The sequence below is a fragment of the Vipera ursinii genome, assembly GCF_947247035.1.
Source record: "Vipera ursinii genome assembly, chromosome: 5".
NCBI lineage: Eukaryota > Metazoa > Chordata > Lepidosauria > Squamata > Viperidae > Vipera > Vipera ursinii.
This window is the reverse complement of record NC_139518.1, coordinates 23,532,472-23,550,716: the sequence shown is the minus strand read 5'-3', so window position 1 is coordinate 23,550,716 and position 18,245 is coordinate 23,532,472. Positions and strand designations below refer to the sequence as shown.

Below are 18,245 nucleotides of genomic sequence, written 5' to 3'. Positions count from 1 at the left end.
AACCACGCGTTTGCGCGAACGGGAGCTTCATCCCAGCGCGCCTCACAACGCGCCCAGGCTTTCTAACACCTCAGCCTGCCCGGCGCGAGTTATTAACGAGTTAATTCGTCAGCGCGCAGCCGGTTAGTTCTTCTTCCTCCCCTCCCACAACAGACGCGCACACAAACACACAGAGACACAGAACAGAGGCTTGCGCCCTTTAGCGTCCATTTGTTCTGCCCCTGCGTGCGTGCGTGCGTGCATCTGTGTGTGTGTGTGTGTGTGTGTGGAGAGAGGAAGGGGGCTCCGTTTCCGCGGTGTCGGCAGCAGTAGCGTAGCGTGGGTTGTCAGCACCTGGGACAAAGGCAAGTAATTTGCACCCCCTAACCCAGCGTTTCCCAACCTTAGGAACTTGAAGATGCGTGGACTTCAACTCCCAGAATTCCCCAGCCAGCATAGCTGACTGGGGAATTCTGGGAGTTGAAGTCCACGCATCTTCAAGTTCCTAAGGTTGGGAAACACTGCCCTAACCCATGGATTTTAGCACTCGAGTCTCTTCCACTAGATTAGTTAAAGAAACCCTTACCCCCCTAAGCACATGTATTGTTTGTTATGAAAATACTGATGTAATTAAAGTAAAATGCATCTAATGCGCCCCCCCAGATGTTGCGCCCAGTGCGGCCGCCCCCCCCTGCACCCCCCACGTTACGCCACTGGTCGGCAGCCCCGCAAAGCGCCTCTCCAGAGGCTGCCGCGCACAAAGGGAGGGAAAAAACCCGCTGCCCTCGCGCGCTTTCCTGCACGCTTCCTTAAAAAAAAAAAAAAAAGGGCGCGCGCTGCACGTGCCGCGACGGAACCGCCTGGGAGCCTCCGGCGGGTGCAGAAGCCCGGCTTCGCCTCCAGCCAGGTTGAATCCTCCCGCCGGGGGAACCGGGGGGGGGGAGGATCCGGAGGAGGCGTGGCCTTCCGTAGATGCCGACGGAGGCTGGATGGACCTTTCTCGGTGTTTGGGGAGCGGGGCGGGATTAGCGGCGTCCAGGCTCCTCTTGAGTTCTGCGGGAACACGCTTCCCTTGTCCAGCGGGGGGTTCGCGAGTCACCTGGCGGTGTGTGCCTGCGCTGATCTGAGCCCCGCGTGAAGGCGAGAAGATTAGATGCCGCTGCTTTACCTGCCCTGGAAAGAGGCGGGCGTGAGCTTTTTTTCCGAAGCGGTGGACCAAACGGAAGGTTTTTCTGTCTAATCGCAGGGGGGGGGAGGGCGGGGGGGCGGGGGAGGGGAAGAAACCTTCGCCGAGGAGGAGGAAGAGGGAAAAGCCGTTTTCATTTTTTTTTTCATTTTTCATTTTTCATTATTATTTTTTTTTTGCTCTGGCAAGTTCCGCGCTTGGTCTGCCTATGGTAGGTTGCTGCACCAGCACCTAGTCACTTTTGTCCGAGCACACCTCGGGAGGCCACGTCGAACCGCGCTGGGGGACGGAGATCTTCGGCTCCCGCGGTTCTAAGCTTCTCAAGCAGGCGAAGTTTTTTGCTTTTGTTTCGTTTCGTTTCGTTTTTCCTTCCCAATTTGAAAAGGAAGGCTTCGCGAGAGAGAGACATGCAAGTCTCCATAGCGTGCACGGAGCATAACCTCAAGAACCGGAATGGGGAAGACAGACTGATCAGCAAACAGACCACCACCGCTCCGAATGCGGTCAATGCAGCCAGAGCAAAATTCCGGACAGTGGCGATTATCGCTCGCAGTTTGGGAACCTTTACCCCTCAGCATCACATATCTTTAAAAGAATCCACTGCGAAGCAGACGGGCATGAAATACAGGTATGGCAGACCTTTCGAGTCTCAGGGTGTTTCTTTCCCTCTCACCATCCCGTGCACCTCAAAAGATTGTTAGCGACACATAAAGTTATTGACGTACAGAGTTCTTTTCCCCCAAAACAGGAAACAAACCCTAGGATCCTTTTATTTAGAAATGAAGTCACCCCCCAAAAAAGTTTGAATCCTTTTAGAAATCTTGGGCTTTGGGTTCCAAATTTGTGGTAATATTGGCTGCCTCCCGTAACTGGGATTTTGGTCTTTGCAGCCTCAGATAAGTTTTGGTGATTTTTGTAATTTTCACCGAGTAAGTGTTTTGATGGCTTTCCATTTGTATTTAGGGAATTTGGATTACTGAATCATATTTGAGGATCTGCTCAGGAGAAAGTTCCGCCTCTCAAGGCACCTGCTGGGTTGTTCAGAAAAGCAATATCTGTTAAACTCAGTTGGATGCCCTTTTTGCGTATTTATTTATTAACTTTATACGCCACTCATTTCCCTTTTGTATTCTGCTCATAATTAACTTCCTATCTACAACAGAGTAGGATTTGTTTTGAGTAAAATGTTGAAGGGAATTGCGTAGTACAGTAAAGTAATAAGTGTTTACCTGCAGAAGTGTTATTTTTCTCAAAAGAAGTCAAGGAGAAGGCAGTGAAGATGGTTGCTGAGTGAATTCTGAGATTCACTGTATTTTATACCGATTTTAAAACAGGATGTTTTTTTTTACTTGATAAAAATGTATTTAATGGTGCAGTCAGAATGACTCCTTTGAGAAGTCATTTATTTGGCATTTGAATGGTTAGTTCTTGAATACAAGAGGACAAAGCACTATTCCCACACCTATCATAAGCAGAGTTGTTGCTTTGTCATCAGATCACCTGCTGAATTTACTGCAGTAACATTGTGAATGGTATTGAAGGTAAGCTCTAGATGCCAGTTTTAATTCCACTGAGTAAAGAAAGTCGGGGTTCAGAAGTAGATTCTGAACAAATGGTGCGCACCATTCTACTTCGAGCCCTACAAACAGGAGTATATCCAAAGTATTGCAGCTCTAGGTTTCGTTGGCTGATGAAGATAGCGAAAGCTTTCTTCTTATAATTTAATGCATGCATTTGCAATGAAAAGCACAATTTACAGCGGAAGAAGTTAAGGCGCTGGATTAGAGCAGGAAAAATGCAGGTTCAAGTCCACCCTCAGCTGTGGAAGGTCGCTAAGCAGACTTCTTTCAGGCAGTCACACTCTTTAATTCCATCTTACATGATCAGGCTGTTATGGGGGAAATTAGAGAATATGACATGGATCTCACCTTAGGGATTTCTCTTGGGGGGAAAAGCAGGAAGTAAATCTAAGACATAAGTTAAACCAAGTCATCAAGAGAATCAAAAGATCTGATGCATCTGTTATTGTTTTTAGATGGGATGTAGTTCTGTCGGCACTTTATATAAAGGGTATTTCATCTTTTCCAGATCACTTCAGTTAGGTTTGGCCACATATTTTATATAGCTAGCAGAGCTAGGATGTTATATTGGATAGAAGGCAGCAAAAAGATACCCCATCCATCTCCAATTTGTTTCTTTGTATATCTCTCTCCTGTATTATTTTTATAAATAACTTAAGGTGGTGAACATATTCAATATATTTGTCTCCTCCTATTTTCCCCACAACCATAACCCTGTGAGGTGGGTTGGGCTGAAAGAGTGACAGGTTCAGGATCATGCAGCTGACTTTCATGGGTAAGGTGGGACTAGAATTTAAGGTCTCCTGGTTTCTAGACTGGTGCCTTAACCGCTGGATCAAACTGGCTCATCAATAGACCATCTGTGAGAAGAGAGATCTATTGTTTCTCTCTAACCCCAAATACTCTCAGATGTAAAGTTCATGCAGTCTATCATGCAGAAAGTTTGAGATACATTCCTTGCCATCTCCATGTAGAGCTTGAAAAACATCAAGTTAAAATCCTGGAAAAGAATAGGAAGTAAGTTATGATAGTGTTGAAATAAGTGAGTCAGTGGTTTGATTCATTAGGCAACTTCTTGTTAGAGCTTAACTTTCACAAGTCTATAGGTAGTGATATACCCACTCTTAAACAAAAATGTAACACTTCAAAATGAATGGTATAAAGAACAAGGAGGTAGGTCCAGGTCAAGGATGTAAATGGTGGCTATCATCAGATGAATTGTAGAGCTCTAACTTTCTTTTCATTTAAGATACAGTCCATTCTCCAAAGCTATCTTATAGCTATTTGCAGAGTGTTCTGAAAACCATCTATCATCTTCTTATAAATTGTACTATAAAATGTTTTTTAAAGTTTTGGAAGCATGGTAAAAAGTTTTTTTTTTAAATCTCCAGTGAGTTATGGCTGATTATGTGATATTACACAATAATATCTTCCTTTCATACTTTGAATATCATGGCATTAACTAGGAAACATTTTTAGTTCTTATTAATTTTTAACCTTCATCTTTTAAAGTGTTTGTTTATACCCTAAATAACAAGAATCACCATGTTATAAACCTCATTGTTCAGAATTCTTTTGCTAGCCCTAGAAATGTATGAAGGATGTCTATGCATCGCTCACAAGCTGTTCCTCCTTTGAACTAAAAATAACTAAAAATCAAGACATAAAATAAGAATACCCTTTGGTCAAAGAAATGCTATGAGACATAGAAGGACAAAGTCACCTGAATTATGCTGTGTTTGCAAGAACATAAGAGTTTTGCTGGGTCAGAACACATTCTTATCTAGTTCAACATTTGGTATCACATACCTAGTATCCAATCAGAAATCTGGAAACTTAAATCACAATCCAAAGGAAATCCTCTTCTGTGTTGATGTCTACTAGGTGTAGTTATTCAAGATACTATTTAACTATATCCAATTAACTAGCCCCATTTTAAAACCATATAAATTGGTGGCCATTATATTCAATGGCAGTGAATTTCAGAGCTTATTCATTGAATAAAGAAGTATCTCCTCAGACTTTGCCATGATTAGGTTCAGTTGATGATTCTAAGTTCTAGCATCCATATTCAGGAAACACCCATGTACTGTATAGTCCATATACATATCAGGAAAATATATTAGATACATTCTTACCCACGTTGGATCTTTCTTCAGCTTAAATTTTATAGATCAACTATGAACTTTGGTTGGACTTCTGCTCTCCATCTTGGAATGGAGGGAACCAGATTGAACAAAGTTTCAAGTATTCATGAAATCAGTATGGGATGTAGATGACTGCTTGGAAAGTCAAGACAAAAAGCATCACGCTAAGATTTTTAACCAGACTTCATTGTATACATCATACTTATCTGCCCTTGTCTATCTGCCCTGAGTCATCCACGTCATAGTTGTCCCAAAGATGCTTTTTCACAAGGCAATTGGACTTTCTTGTTTTTCTTTGAAGATGTTTTGCTTCTCAACCAAGAAGTTTCTTTAGCTCATCTGGCCTTGCTTTGTTTCTAGAATTAATTGAAATGGAAGTTTGTGATCACTATGTGATCTTTATCTAGTTGCTTATTCTTGACTTTTCAGCATATCCAAGAGTTTTGAGACTAAAACTCTTTATGAAGAGCTTGAGATAAAAATTAATTTTGCATTTAGCAATTGCTCAACAATCAAATTGGAGTTTGGCATTTGGTATCCTGAGAAAAAGAAGTCTCTAAACCTTCTGATGAAGAATGGCTCAAAAATATATAATTGGAAAACGATCAAGATCTATGTAGGTAGGACTTGGAGAATACATGAACTTCCAGGTAGAAAAGACCTAGTCATATATCTTACAGAATCATGGTAAACATTTACCTTTTGATAAGTAAAATTATTAAATCCTGCTTGGGGCTGAAAGCTGTCTTATGATACAAAAGGTCCCTGTCTTTCTAAAGTTGCATTATTGTCATTAGAATGTTATGATCAAAGTATCTTTTGATTCTTGCTTAGGAAAAAAAAACCTAAATATATATAAGACTTTTTAGATAACACTTTTCAGCAGAATATGGATTTTTTGCCTCATTATTTCACTATTTCATTATTTTACACTATTTTGGCTCTACATCTGGTAGACATTTTTTCTAACTGCTACACAGCTGAAAGGAACAGCCATGTCAGTGGTTTTATATAAAGACCACAGAAGAAATAACTATTATCTAATACAAAGGTTGAGCAAATAGGAGATGCAGTGAGGATCGTGAATAGCAGAGTTTTGCAGCAGATCACAGATAAGCAAGAAAAAAAATATTACTTTTACTTTTCATGGAGTTAAAACACTCCAATGATTTCAAAGCACTACTAGATTTAATAGAGAAGATTTTTTTTCTATTTAAGATCATCTGTTATAAACTTTTATTCCTCATAAGCTGATTTCTAGGTGCATTTTATCTTTATATGACATAGAAGTCTGAGCTGGAAAGCAATTTAATGTATCTGAGACAGATGGAAAAGATTAAGTTCACACATTGCTTTTAAAAATATCAATATCTTACTGCATGCTGAGAGCCAGTTTTATCTAGTGCTGGGGTCCTCAACCTTGGCAACTTTAAGACTTGTGGACTGAAACTCCCAGAATTCCTCAGCCAGCATGTCTGGCTGAGGAATTCTGGGAATTGAAGTCCACAAGTCTTAAAGTTGCCAAGGTTGAGGACCCCTGATCTAGTGGTTAAGGCTCTAGGCTACAAAACTAGAGACTGTGAATTCTAGTCCTGCTTTATACATGAAAGCCAGCTGGGTGACTTTGGGTCAGTCACTCTGTCTCAGCCGACAACATCAGGCTTAAGTGGCACCTGGTCAGTCAACTGGTCCTGTCTCAACCAATGGATCAACAATCAGTGGATCTGAAAAAAGCAGACCCTGCACCTGTGGTAAAAATGCTTGTAAGTTTTAATATATGCACATATATGTACTGTATGTATATAATTGAATGCATTAATGTACTTCCTCCATCTAATGAGCAACCATTAAAATGTTCCTGATTATCAGAGGCAGCTGAGTTGTATTGAAATGTATTCAATTCGTTGTGTTGTGGATATATTTAGGGACCTCTAAAGAAACCAATCAGCAGGCCACAGCATTCCACAATAATATGAATTGCTGCAAAACTACTCAGCCCATTTCTTACAGTATATGAATTTTCATGAGATTTGGGCCTTGCACCTGAGCAAGTCAAAGATGCTGCAGTTGCTTCTGGGTTATACTGCAGATAACATACCAGAGACACATATAGTAGCAGGATGCCTCGTAGCATTGGTAAATATTGAATGGGGAAGCAGCTCACAGGCATTGTGCCTTAGTAGATATATACACCACCTCTTGGCTGCACAGAGGACTCAAACTTCAGAATAAGTTTACCTTGTCTAAGGTGGCATTAAACTTGCAAGAGTCTTGAATTTTATTCTGTGTGAGATGACAGCAGTCTGACAGGTTAGTGAATTTTTTTTGTCCTAGCCTTACTCACGTTATGGTTCATTTAATTTATGGCCCAGAAATGGTCTGTGTGCTTGAATACTATTTTACCAAGTTCTGCAAATTTTTGAAAAAAATGTTTGTTTTGAAATGTGTGGCAGAGGTTGGGGAAATTATTTTTCTACTTTTTAAAAAAACCCAACAAATTAGTGCAATATATTCCATCCTTCTCCAATTAATCTCCTCTTAATAAAATATCTCTTTAAAGTATTGTTCTACTAGTATATTCATTCATGCCTCGTTTTATAAGCTCTTCCATGTTTAGTAAGTTCTTTCTGCTCTGGATTCTTCCATGGATAAATAAAGTCATAATACTGCTACCTCTGTCTATTGTTACTGACAAATTCTGTTGTGCCAGAGATAACTAGGATATTAAGAATAGCCTTTCATTGAGTGGAGTGAGCTGATAGATGCCAGAAGATCAGAGAAATGATAAGACATTGGAGGATATAATTGCATTTGTCTCACAATTTGTCCTGCAGGCCCTATCTTTGCTGCTTCAATGTTAAGAGAATACAACTATCACAATGTATTTAGACTTATATACCGCTCCATAGTGCTTTACAGCACTCTCTGAGCTGTATACAAATATTTTCCCCAATAATCTGGCTTCCATTTTACCAACCTCAGGGGATGGAAGGCTGAGTCAACCTTGAGCCAGTCAGAATCAACTCCTGGCTGGGGGTTGAGTTAGCCTGCAATACTGCATTTTAACCACTGTGCTGCCACCACTATGTATATTAAAATCACTAATATACACTAATATTATAAACATGGATTATGGGTGTGACAAGGTAAGGTAATATCTTTGATAATGAGATCTCTTGATCCAACCATGGAAAGGAAAAATATATATCAGTTGCTCCTGAAGCCAGATGAAAATCAGTTATAAAGGATATAATGTCATCATAGTGGAAGTGGAATTTTATGGTATTTTTCAACTTACCTTTGAAACAGTTTGGATGCACTCAGGTGCTGTGTTGTACCTAAAGATACTAGAAAATGTTTGGCTTGAAGCAGAAAATAAAGGAAAAAGGAGAAAAGTACCCTGAACGAATGATTAGTAAATGTAGCAATATTAGAAAGTAATAAAACCTACACAAAGTGGGCTTCTGATTCTTAAGCCACTACACAAATGGTTAATATAAGCTTTTAAAAGAAAATGTAATTCAAGAATTCAATTATGCTATCATGAGAGTGATAATGTGACTCTTCATTGTCCTTTTCTAGTGGCCATTAAAATCTTTTAAACAGATGCAATTATAATTTGTATTATTTACTAATTTATTTAAAATAATAAAAACACTGCAGTATGAAGCAATACAGCAAATACAGTAACTTTCCAATATTGCGAAGTGTGAAAAGCGTACTTTTGAATCACATTCATCTTTTTATTTCATGTTGTGTACCTTTGTCTAATGCAGCTTATCTTGAGTTTGGCTAACCTAAAGAAAAGAAGAAATAGGGGAGACATGAGGGGGCCAGGTTGTTCACCAGAGCACCAGAGGGAAGGACGAGAAACAATGGCTGGAAACTGATCAAGGAGAGAAGCAACCTGGAATTCAGGAGAAACCTCCTGACAGTGAGGACAATCAACCAGTGGGGAACAGCTTACCCCCAGAAATCATGGGCGCTCCATCACTGGAGATTTTTAAGAGGAGGCTAGACAACCACCTGTCTGAGGTGGTATACTATAGGTTCTCCTGCTTGAGCAGGGGCTGGACTAGAAGACCTCCAAGGTCCCTTCCAGCTCTATTCTATTCTATATCAGAAATACCAGAGTTCTCCCTTTGTATTTTCCTGTTACATTTTAAAGGGCTGTGAAATAATAGCACTATGAGTGACTAGTCCACTATAGAAAAGAGGAGAAACTGTGTTGATCCCAGGATGTGAAGCAATGGTGAGTAGGAAACAGGTCAACCCACATATTCTATGGAACAAGAAATAAATTGGCTCGGCAGGAGTCCCAGTGCAGGTGATCATACAGGAGCAGCACAGATTCTTTTTTGTTTAAGGGACCTAACAGGAATCCTTGTGGGCAATTCTTCAGTGACAATGACTAACACAGTAACAATCATCACAGAAAAAGCTTCTTCCTGCTTGTTGTAAAATTTACAACCATAATGTGTGAATCAAGGTGCCCCATGTTTATCTTAACAGGGAAGTTTGGAATAACTTTGGGGGGGAAAGACACTTTATAAATCACAGTTTTTTCCTAAAAATGCATGCATATTTAATTTCACAGACATCCTTGAGTTCATTCTTTTTTAAAATTTCACAGTGCAGCTTCTGTAACTGTAAGACTAGTTTGAGTTAAGTAATATTTGCATTATGTACCATCAGACTAGGTAACTTTCACAAAATTTGATTTCATCAAAATTTGATACTGAGTAGTATTTTTTTAAAAAAGGGTGATTATATTTTCTTTTATCATTAGTTTAAATTAAAGCTCTTCTGTTTTCTACCATATCAAAAAATTTTGTATGTTGCCTCATTCAAAAGTAAAAAATGCTTCATTTGCACAGTTGTGATTCTTCCCAAAAAAGAAAAAGAAAAACTCTATGAAATTGAGAGTGAGTGATTTGTCTAAGATAGTTTGCTAGTTAATTGTGTAGGTGAAGACGTGAATGGGAGAATTTAGATTGGTAGCTGAATCTCTCAACCAATTCATGTGGATTAATTCAAAAGCTTTTTATTAGGACAGTAGGAAAATTTTCTTCGTTACATCTCCTAATTTTGATGAATCGTTTAAGAGCTGCTAAGTAACAGTAAGGGACGTGGTGGCTCAGTGGGTTAGGATGCTGAGCTTGTCGATCAGGTCGGCAGTTTGGTGGGTTGAATCCTGAGTGCAGTGTAACAGTGAGTGCCTGTTACTCGTCCCAGCTTCTGCCAACCTAGCAGTTCTAAAGCACGTAAAAATGCAAGTAGGAAAATAGGGACCACTATGGTGGGAAGGTAACAGCGTTCCATGCGCCTTTGGCGTCGAGTCATGCCAGCCACATGACCACGGAGACATCCTCGGACAAGCGCTGGCTCTTCGGCTTTGAAACAGAGATGAGCACCGGCCCCTAGAGTTGGAAACGACTAGCACGCATGTGTAGGGGAACCTTTACCTTTTACCTAAGTAACAGTGGCTTTCCTTATTGCCACTCTGCACAGAGACCTACTCAGATTTCTTGAAATCAGCATCTTTGAATTTGAATGCAATACTGTTTGGACAAAAGGAAGCTGATTTGGAGCTCTAAAAATGTTACCTAGTTTGGGTAATGCAAGAAAATAACCAAGTTCAGAGCTCTGAATTACTTGAGGAATATTTCTATTTGCACTGTTCTGGTTCACAGTTCATATTGCATATAACTGTGTATTTTTTTTCTATTTGCACTGTTCTGGTTCACAGTTCATATTGCATATAACTGTGTATTTTTTCTGCTTTCAATGCGATGCTCAGAAAAGAAATCAATTCATCAGTGTCAAAATATCTTTTAAAAATGTGACTGTGGGATTAAATACATTTAGAAAAGAGTAGCTGAAAAATGCATACTGAAATATTGTGGCACATTTGTGTTCTTAAAATGGAGATTAGTACCGATATGGTAGGAAAGAGTCATGAGTCAACATAAAGAAATACAAATGAGCGAGCTTTTTATTTGTGTTAAAATTGCTAATCTAATTATCGTATAGGTATGTGGTGGTTAAAAAAGAACAATAATTACTTGAGAGATGAGGTAGGAGAGCAAATGTAAATTTTTCAAATTACATTTCAGATATGAATATATCATGATATATACATATATCATGAAATTTGTAAGTCCAATATTCAGTTGATCAAAATGTCATAACTTGTTTCTTTCCAGCTCATTTTATTGCCTGCAGTATGTTTGGTAAAAAAAAAATCTGTGTCTGAATGTACAACTCAACATTATTTTTCTTCCAAACATACGGACAGTTTAATATATCAATTTACGTCTATATCAACAGAAATGAAAAGAGAAAATAGGAGGGGAAAAAGCGCTCAATATTGTCTTCTATTTGTGAGCCTGTTATTAATTCTTTTAAAAAAAACCATGAGATCACTTTATACAAGATGTAAGGTTATCTGATCTTGTTGAAAGGCACTACTTAATTAATAGTTTTAAAAGCCTGATACACTGACATCCATAATGCCACAGGCAAAGACCCACCAGGCATTTAGAAATACAATTAGAAGTCTGAAAAATCTGTATGAGAACTGACATTGTCCAATCAAAACCCAAACTTCTAAGATATAACAATCACCTGTTTGCCCTCTTAGAATATCTAGGAAAGCATAGTTTGGCTTTTTTAAAGCATATCAAAACAAATATATCTCTTCATTAACAAGGGAAATAATTTGAAGCCAGATAAAAAATTAACAACCGATAAAGTAAAACTGATTGATTCATTAATCTACAATAGCAATGAACTTTTTTTAAAAAAAAAATTCACCCATAATTCTGAAATTTGCAGAATGCAAAATGCAGGAATGTGAAACTTTTTCCTTCAAGGAACATTATTGGTAAGCCAAAACCCACCCTTGAAATGTAGTAAATGCAGCCCATGTCATTTAATGAAAAGTATATACAGATAGTGTGTGCTTACATTCCACTGCATGTAACCCTGGTATCTCAAATATTGTCCTTCTGACTCATGTTACATTCATAGGAAAGGACATCATTCCAGCAACATGGAATTTAAAGCTATAGAAACAGTAAATTTGATATATTTTCTTTTCTGAGTTAAGCTGGATCCCTGTAACATTGTGCACACTTCCATGCAGATTTCTTGGTAGTCATATAGAAAAGATTTGCCACTTCTTATCTGAGGATGTTTGTTTTGCTTTCCAGTCTTGTCTACAGACCCTGTTTTAATGGTCTCCTATCAAAGTACTAATTAGGGTTCATTCTGCTTAGTCTCCCAGCCCAGAAGACTATTCATTCATACATTGCTATTTGATAACATTTCACAAGCTACTTATATTTAATGGTAGAACTCAGCAACACCAATGGGAAAAGCAAAATCTGATATATGATGTGGATGTTCCACATTATTTGCTGAACACTCTTTTTAATTTGAGGGACAGCTTTGGGAATATGTGCAGTTGTATATAACTCTGGCATGGCTACTTTGAAGATGCAGATGTACGTCTGGTATAAAACACGAAGGTCCCTTCATATGAATAAGTCACATTTTATCTGGAAAAGTAGAAAAATTGGGAAAAAGTTTTTTTTAATTATTATAATACCATAGAAGGAAATAGTAGTCTTCCACTAATTAACAGAATAACAGAGTTGGAAGGGACCTTGGAAGTTTTCTAATCTAACCCCCTCTTCAGGCAGGAAACCCAATACCATTTCAGACAAATGGCTGTCCAGTCTCTTCTTAAAAACTTCCAGTGTTGGAGCATTCACCACTTCTGGAGGCAGGTTGTTCCACTGATTAGTTGTTCTAACTGTCAGAAAATTTCTCCTTAGTTCTAGGTTGCTTCTCTCTTTGGTTAGTTTCCATCCGTTGCTTCTTGTCCTGTCTTCAGGTGCTTTGGAGAATAGCTTCGCTCCCTCTTCTTTGTGGCAACCCCTGAGATATTGGAATACTGATATCATGTCACCCCTAGTCCTTCTTTTCATTAAACTAGACATACCCAATTCCAGCAACTGTACTTTATATGTTTTTAGCATCCAGTCTCCTAATCCTCTTTGTTGCTCTTCTCTGTACTCTTTCTGGAGTATCAACATCTTTTTTACATCATGGTGACCAAAACAGGATGCAATATTCCAAGTGTGGTCTTACTAAGGCATTGTAAAGTGGTATTAACATTTCACTTGATCTTGATTCTATCCCTCTGTTAATGCAGCCTAGCATTGTGTTGGCTTTTTTGGCAGCTGTAGCACACTGCTGGCTCATATTTGATTGTCCACTAGGACTCCAAGATCTCTCTCACAGTTAACTACTATTGGATCAAGTACCACCTATACTATACCTGTGCATTTGGATTTTCCTGCCTAAATGTAGAACCTTACTTTTTTCACCATTGAATTTCATTTTGTTAGAGAGCGCCCAATATTCATGTCTGTCAAGATCCTTCTGTATCTTAATCCTATCTTCTGGAATGTTGGCTATTCCTGCCAGCTTGGTGTTACCTGCAAATTTGATGAGTTCCCCATCTATCCCCTCATCCAAATAATTGTTGAAGATGTACTGGGCCTAAAACAGAGCCCTGGGGTACCCCACTGCATATGTCCTTTTATGTAGATGCAGTTCCATTGATGACTACATGTTACGAATTCATCTGGTGGTGATGTCTAACCCACATTGTTCTATCTTATGAAGTAATAGGTTGTGGTCTACTTTATCAAATGCCTTACTGACGTCCATGTAAATTGTATCCACAGCATTCCTCTGGTCCACTAATTTTGTCACTTGGTCAAAGAATGCAATAAGATTTGTCTGGCATGATCTGTTTTTGACAAACCCATGTTGGCTTTTGGTTATGATTTTGTTTACCTCTAGGTGTTTGCTGATTTGTTGCTTGATTATTTTTTCCAGAATCTTCCCAGATATTGAGGTCAGGGTGACAGGCTTATAGGTCTGTAGTTTCTTGGATCTATTTTTCCCCCTTTTTTGAAGATGGGAACTACATCAGCCCTAACCCTAACCCTAACCCTTTGGTAGTTCTCCGGTGCTCCAGGATCTTTGAAAGATATAGTTCAGTGATTCTGAGATCATGTCTGCCAGTTCCTTCAGAACCCTGGGGTGCAATCCATCTGGTCCTGGTGATTTGAACTTGACTAGGGTAGACAGGTGCTCACTTACCATTTTCTTGCCTATTTTAACTTGTACTCCTAATCTGTTTTTTACAGTACTGTTTTTGATAGGTTGGACTGTTTTTTCCTTTTGTGTAAAGATGGATGCAAAAACGAGTTAAGCAGTTCTGCTTTCTCCCTGTTGCTTGTCACCTTCTTGCCACTTTCTCCCACTAATGGACCAATCATTTCCTTGACTTTTTTCCTGGTTTTTTACATGTTAAAAGAAGCTCTCTTTTTTGTTATTTCTGACTTTTCTCACAAAAGAACCACTTAAAGAAATCTATAGCAAATGGAGTTCTGGATCTTAATCTCTGGTATCTCATTTTGACCTAAGTAGATACCATTATGATATGTTTCTTTCTGAAGTTGTAGAGCAGATACTTTCCTGTTCAGGCTTGTTATTTTCATTGGTAGATAGGTTGTGGATATTGGGAGAATAATTTTCTCTCTCTCCTTTTTTCCACCATGACCGTCCTTTCAGTATTCCAGACATGTCAAACACAAGGCCCGGGGGCCGGATCCGGCCCGTGAAGTGGTTTCATGTGGCCCGCGAAGCCATCCTGGAAACAGTGAGGGAACGGCCCCCACTGCCTTGGCCCTGGCCCAGAGACCCTCCTTCTGCCAGACCCCCTCAGATCTGTCCCACTCCTGCCCAGGCCCCCATAGGCACCATTGATGCGAACAATGTAGAGCTGGCCACGCCCACCCAGTAGGCCATATGCACTCTAGCCATGCCCACCCAGTAGGCCACGCCCACCCTGGCTATACCTACCCAGCCCCCTGAGGGCAACCACAATGCTGATGCGGCCCTCAATGAAATTGAGTTTGACACCCCTGCAGTATTCAATGAAAATTGTTTTTATACATATGTATTTCCCTTCCCTGTTTTGTGCATCAGAGCATCTGGCAATCATTGAAATAGCTTGCTTCATTTACAACCACATGGCCAGACTACGTGAAGTACAGATCAGATGGGTGCAGTTTTGAAGATCCATGGTTCCCCCAAAGCTTTGAGCCCCACTTCTTAAGAATTCTAAACTAGAGTAACTACTGACATTTTGCCAAAAGTATTTGAATTGTATTTGAATTGCATTATCAAAAAGAGAATGAAAACATCTTACTTAAAATGTATATCTTTAGATATAAACTACCTATGTAATAAAAAAGCACAGATTATGCAGAGGGTGGTAACAATTTGAAAACCCAAATGCTTGCAAAAGCCCAAAACATTATTAAAGGGGGAAAAATAGGAGTAGAGGAGAGACGTGATAGCATAGAGTGATTAAAATATTGAACAGGGAGCACTCACCAGTTAAAAAAAATGTTGTAGATTATCTTACTGTAGCAGTGAATTTGAGTTACATTTTAAGGTCCAATGATGGCAGATGTTTTTTTGTGAATCTGAACCTCCTTCATTAGATCCATAAAGCTAGTCATCAACTGTGAACTCTTTGTGAGTTTTGCTTGAACTGATTGCAAGGATCTGTCTGGAGTTCATTACTTATGCATATTAAATGCTTGTTCCTGATAGTCCAGCTGAATATAGGGAAATCTCATTTCACTGCTCACTGAAATCACCTTCCCTATGGCTCTTGTTGTTAAAAAGTGATTATTAGATAAGACTTTAGTAAATGATTCAACAAATCTTTTTGTCTGAATCTATGAACTTTCAAATTACAATCCTGACTCTGATGTCACTCATCACTCTGCAGGTGCAATTGACATCTTGCTACTTAGTGCTTTGAATATCCTGAACTGAAAAGATTTTCAATGGATTATGATCATGAAATTCATCTCTCAAATAAGTTAATTATATAATTGCAGGCAGGAACCAGTTCAAAGCAACATACAGTTATATACTAAGCAATTCTGATGAAATTGCAGGTATATTAGCAGTTTCTGGAGCGTTTATTATGGTTGGTTGAATAGTCAGCCATATGTTTAGACTGGATTTGGCATTTTAATTAACCTATCAAATCCTTTCCAAGAACCTGGAATAGACAGATGTTGTTTGATAATCTTAAAAGTGTAGTCACAAGATGTAAGCTGTTCCAAGTAAAGAGTTTTTGCAACTGAGTGATGTTGATTTTGTCAGTGCCAGTGGAGTTCAAGTGATGGTTCAAATGTTTTGAGATTGTACCCAGGACACCTATTACTATTGTTGTTATCTTCTTTTCCCATACCGTTCTGTTTCTATTTGCAAGTCTTTGTATTTAGTTATCTTCTCCAGTTTTTTCACTTCTGTTCTGCTGGCTCCAGGTACTGCAGTGTCTACTATCCAGATTTTTTCTGTCTTTCTTATCAACAGTTGTTAAGTCTGGAGTGTTATATTTGGCAAGTGCTTTTCTGCCTGAGTTCTAAAGTTCCCAAGCTCTTTAGGTTTTCATTTTCTATTACTTTGTCTATTTTGTTATTACTTATAAGCGAATGGTATTTCTTGCAGATTTTCCAATGCACCATTGTTGCTACTTTGCCACGTCATTGTAGCCAGTATGTGCAATCTTCTTGCAGCAGTTAACTAAGTAGTCCACTATTTCTTCAGCTTGCCAGTGCATTTGAGCCGTGGTGGTGCAGTGATTATAATGCAGTATTAAAGGCTAACTCTGCCGACTGCCAGCAGTTTGTTCCTGATCAACTAAAGGTTGACTCAGCCTTCCATCCTCCTGAAGTTGATAAAATGAGGAACCAGATTGTTGGGGTTAATATGCTGACTCTGTAAACTGCTTAGTCAGGGCTGTAAAGCACTATGACACAGTATATAAGTCTATGACACAGTATATAAGTCTAAGTGCTATTCCTGTTTGCATACTGTGTATTTTCATTTTATAATTTGGAAAAATACATCACTAACTAATAACAATTAAATGCTTTGGCTGCTGTTAGAATTGGACAAGGTTTTATTGATTGTTTCCACTAAATATACTTAGTGTTTTAACCCTATAGGAATTTTTGTTTGCAAAAAAGAAAAGATTTAATGGATCTCTTTATATGTCTTTAACCTCTATTAGCAGACCAACCCAACTGGGAAAAGAGTGTGGATGTAATGACTTTTTTGCCTTAACTTAATATTCATGTTTTACTCTGAATCGTTGAATGGAAACTAAGTTTTATTTAGGCTCAATGGTCTGGACATGGATGAAAGTGAGGTATAATAAGTGATCAAAATTAACATTAAGTGGATGAAATTTAACTTCTTTAAAATGTATATTCTATCCCAAGGATAATAAGCGCAATAAAATTCTGAAAAGTTTCATAAGAATCCAGGTCACCCTCAACGTGTCTTTCAACTTGAGGATGTGGGCTGAGGACTTTAGATCTCAGTATCCATCCATAAATCTGAGCTTCAGAAAGTGCAGCAACCTTTAAATTCAGAGTCAGAAGCAAGTAGCGTTGAAGATATCAGGCCCTTCCAGACTGCTTTTGATCTGGATTAAATACTGTAAAGACTGATTTAGGAACGGGAGTTTCTTCTATGGAATTTTTGTCTGCCTTGGACATTTTGTAGGGAACTCTCCAAGGTCCTAATACTCCGAGACATTAGTACTATTTTGTTTGCTGTGTTTGGCTTCTTGGTTATCTGCAGCTAGCACAAATAGCGAAAGATAAATATTTGGGCAAACTGCCTCTTTGAACACTTAGGGGTATCTACTCTGCTTTCCTGTAGCTTCAGCATTGTTATGTTGAATGCAAATTTGTAGAACTGTTCATTCTCTCCATTTTTGATTAATAATAAAATTCTTTTTATGAGCTGGGATTCTGTTTTTCAATATGTGCAGTAGAACTCCAATTTACACCACCTCATTCAGTGTACAGAAGTAGGAGGCCAAATTATCAATACAGAGGGTTATTGAGTCCTAGGCTGAATGCTTAGTTTGATCCTAAGACTCAATAACTCTCTTTATTGATAATTTGATCTAAATTTAAAGAGTTAATTGGAGTTAGTTGTATTTTTATTGGTCTGAAAGTGAACTTTAAAGTATCTATGCTAAGAGGAAGTTTTTTAAAAAGATCTATTATAATGTTTTATTTTTAGAAATGTTTTTAAAGAAAAGCTTAGTGCTTTAAAATGGATGAAAATAATATTTTCCCCTTTAAGGTTAAAGAATCTGAAAGAATACAGTGAATTTTGTTAATATAAATGATGTTAGTTTATAAAGATCATTAAGTGCAAATAAAAATA

At 38.6% G+C, this 18,245-nt stretch overlaps 1 protein-coding gene across 2 annotated transcripts in view; it reads left to right on the top strand.

The window, feature by feature from the left end:
- Positions 1 to 1,153: 1,153 nt before the first annotated feature.
- The window catches only part of KCNAB1 (potassium voltage-gated channel subfamily A regulatory beta subunit 1), a gene marked incomplete at its 3' end in the record, with an annotated part of 148,654 nt that continues 131,562 nt past the window's right edge, over positions 1,154 to 18,245 (top strand). For both annotated transcript variants that reach the window (XM_083364606.1, XM_083364605.1), the window contains exon 1: positions 1,154 to 1,793. In XM_083364606.1, the coding sequence (XP_083220732.1) occupies positions 1,573 to 1,793 (221 nt within the window). In that variant the 5' untranslated portion in view covers positions 1,154 to 1,572. The remainder of the gene's footprint in view (positions 1,794 to 18,245) is intronic.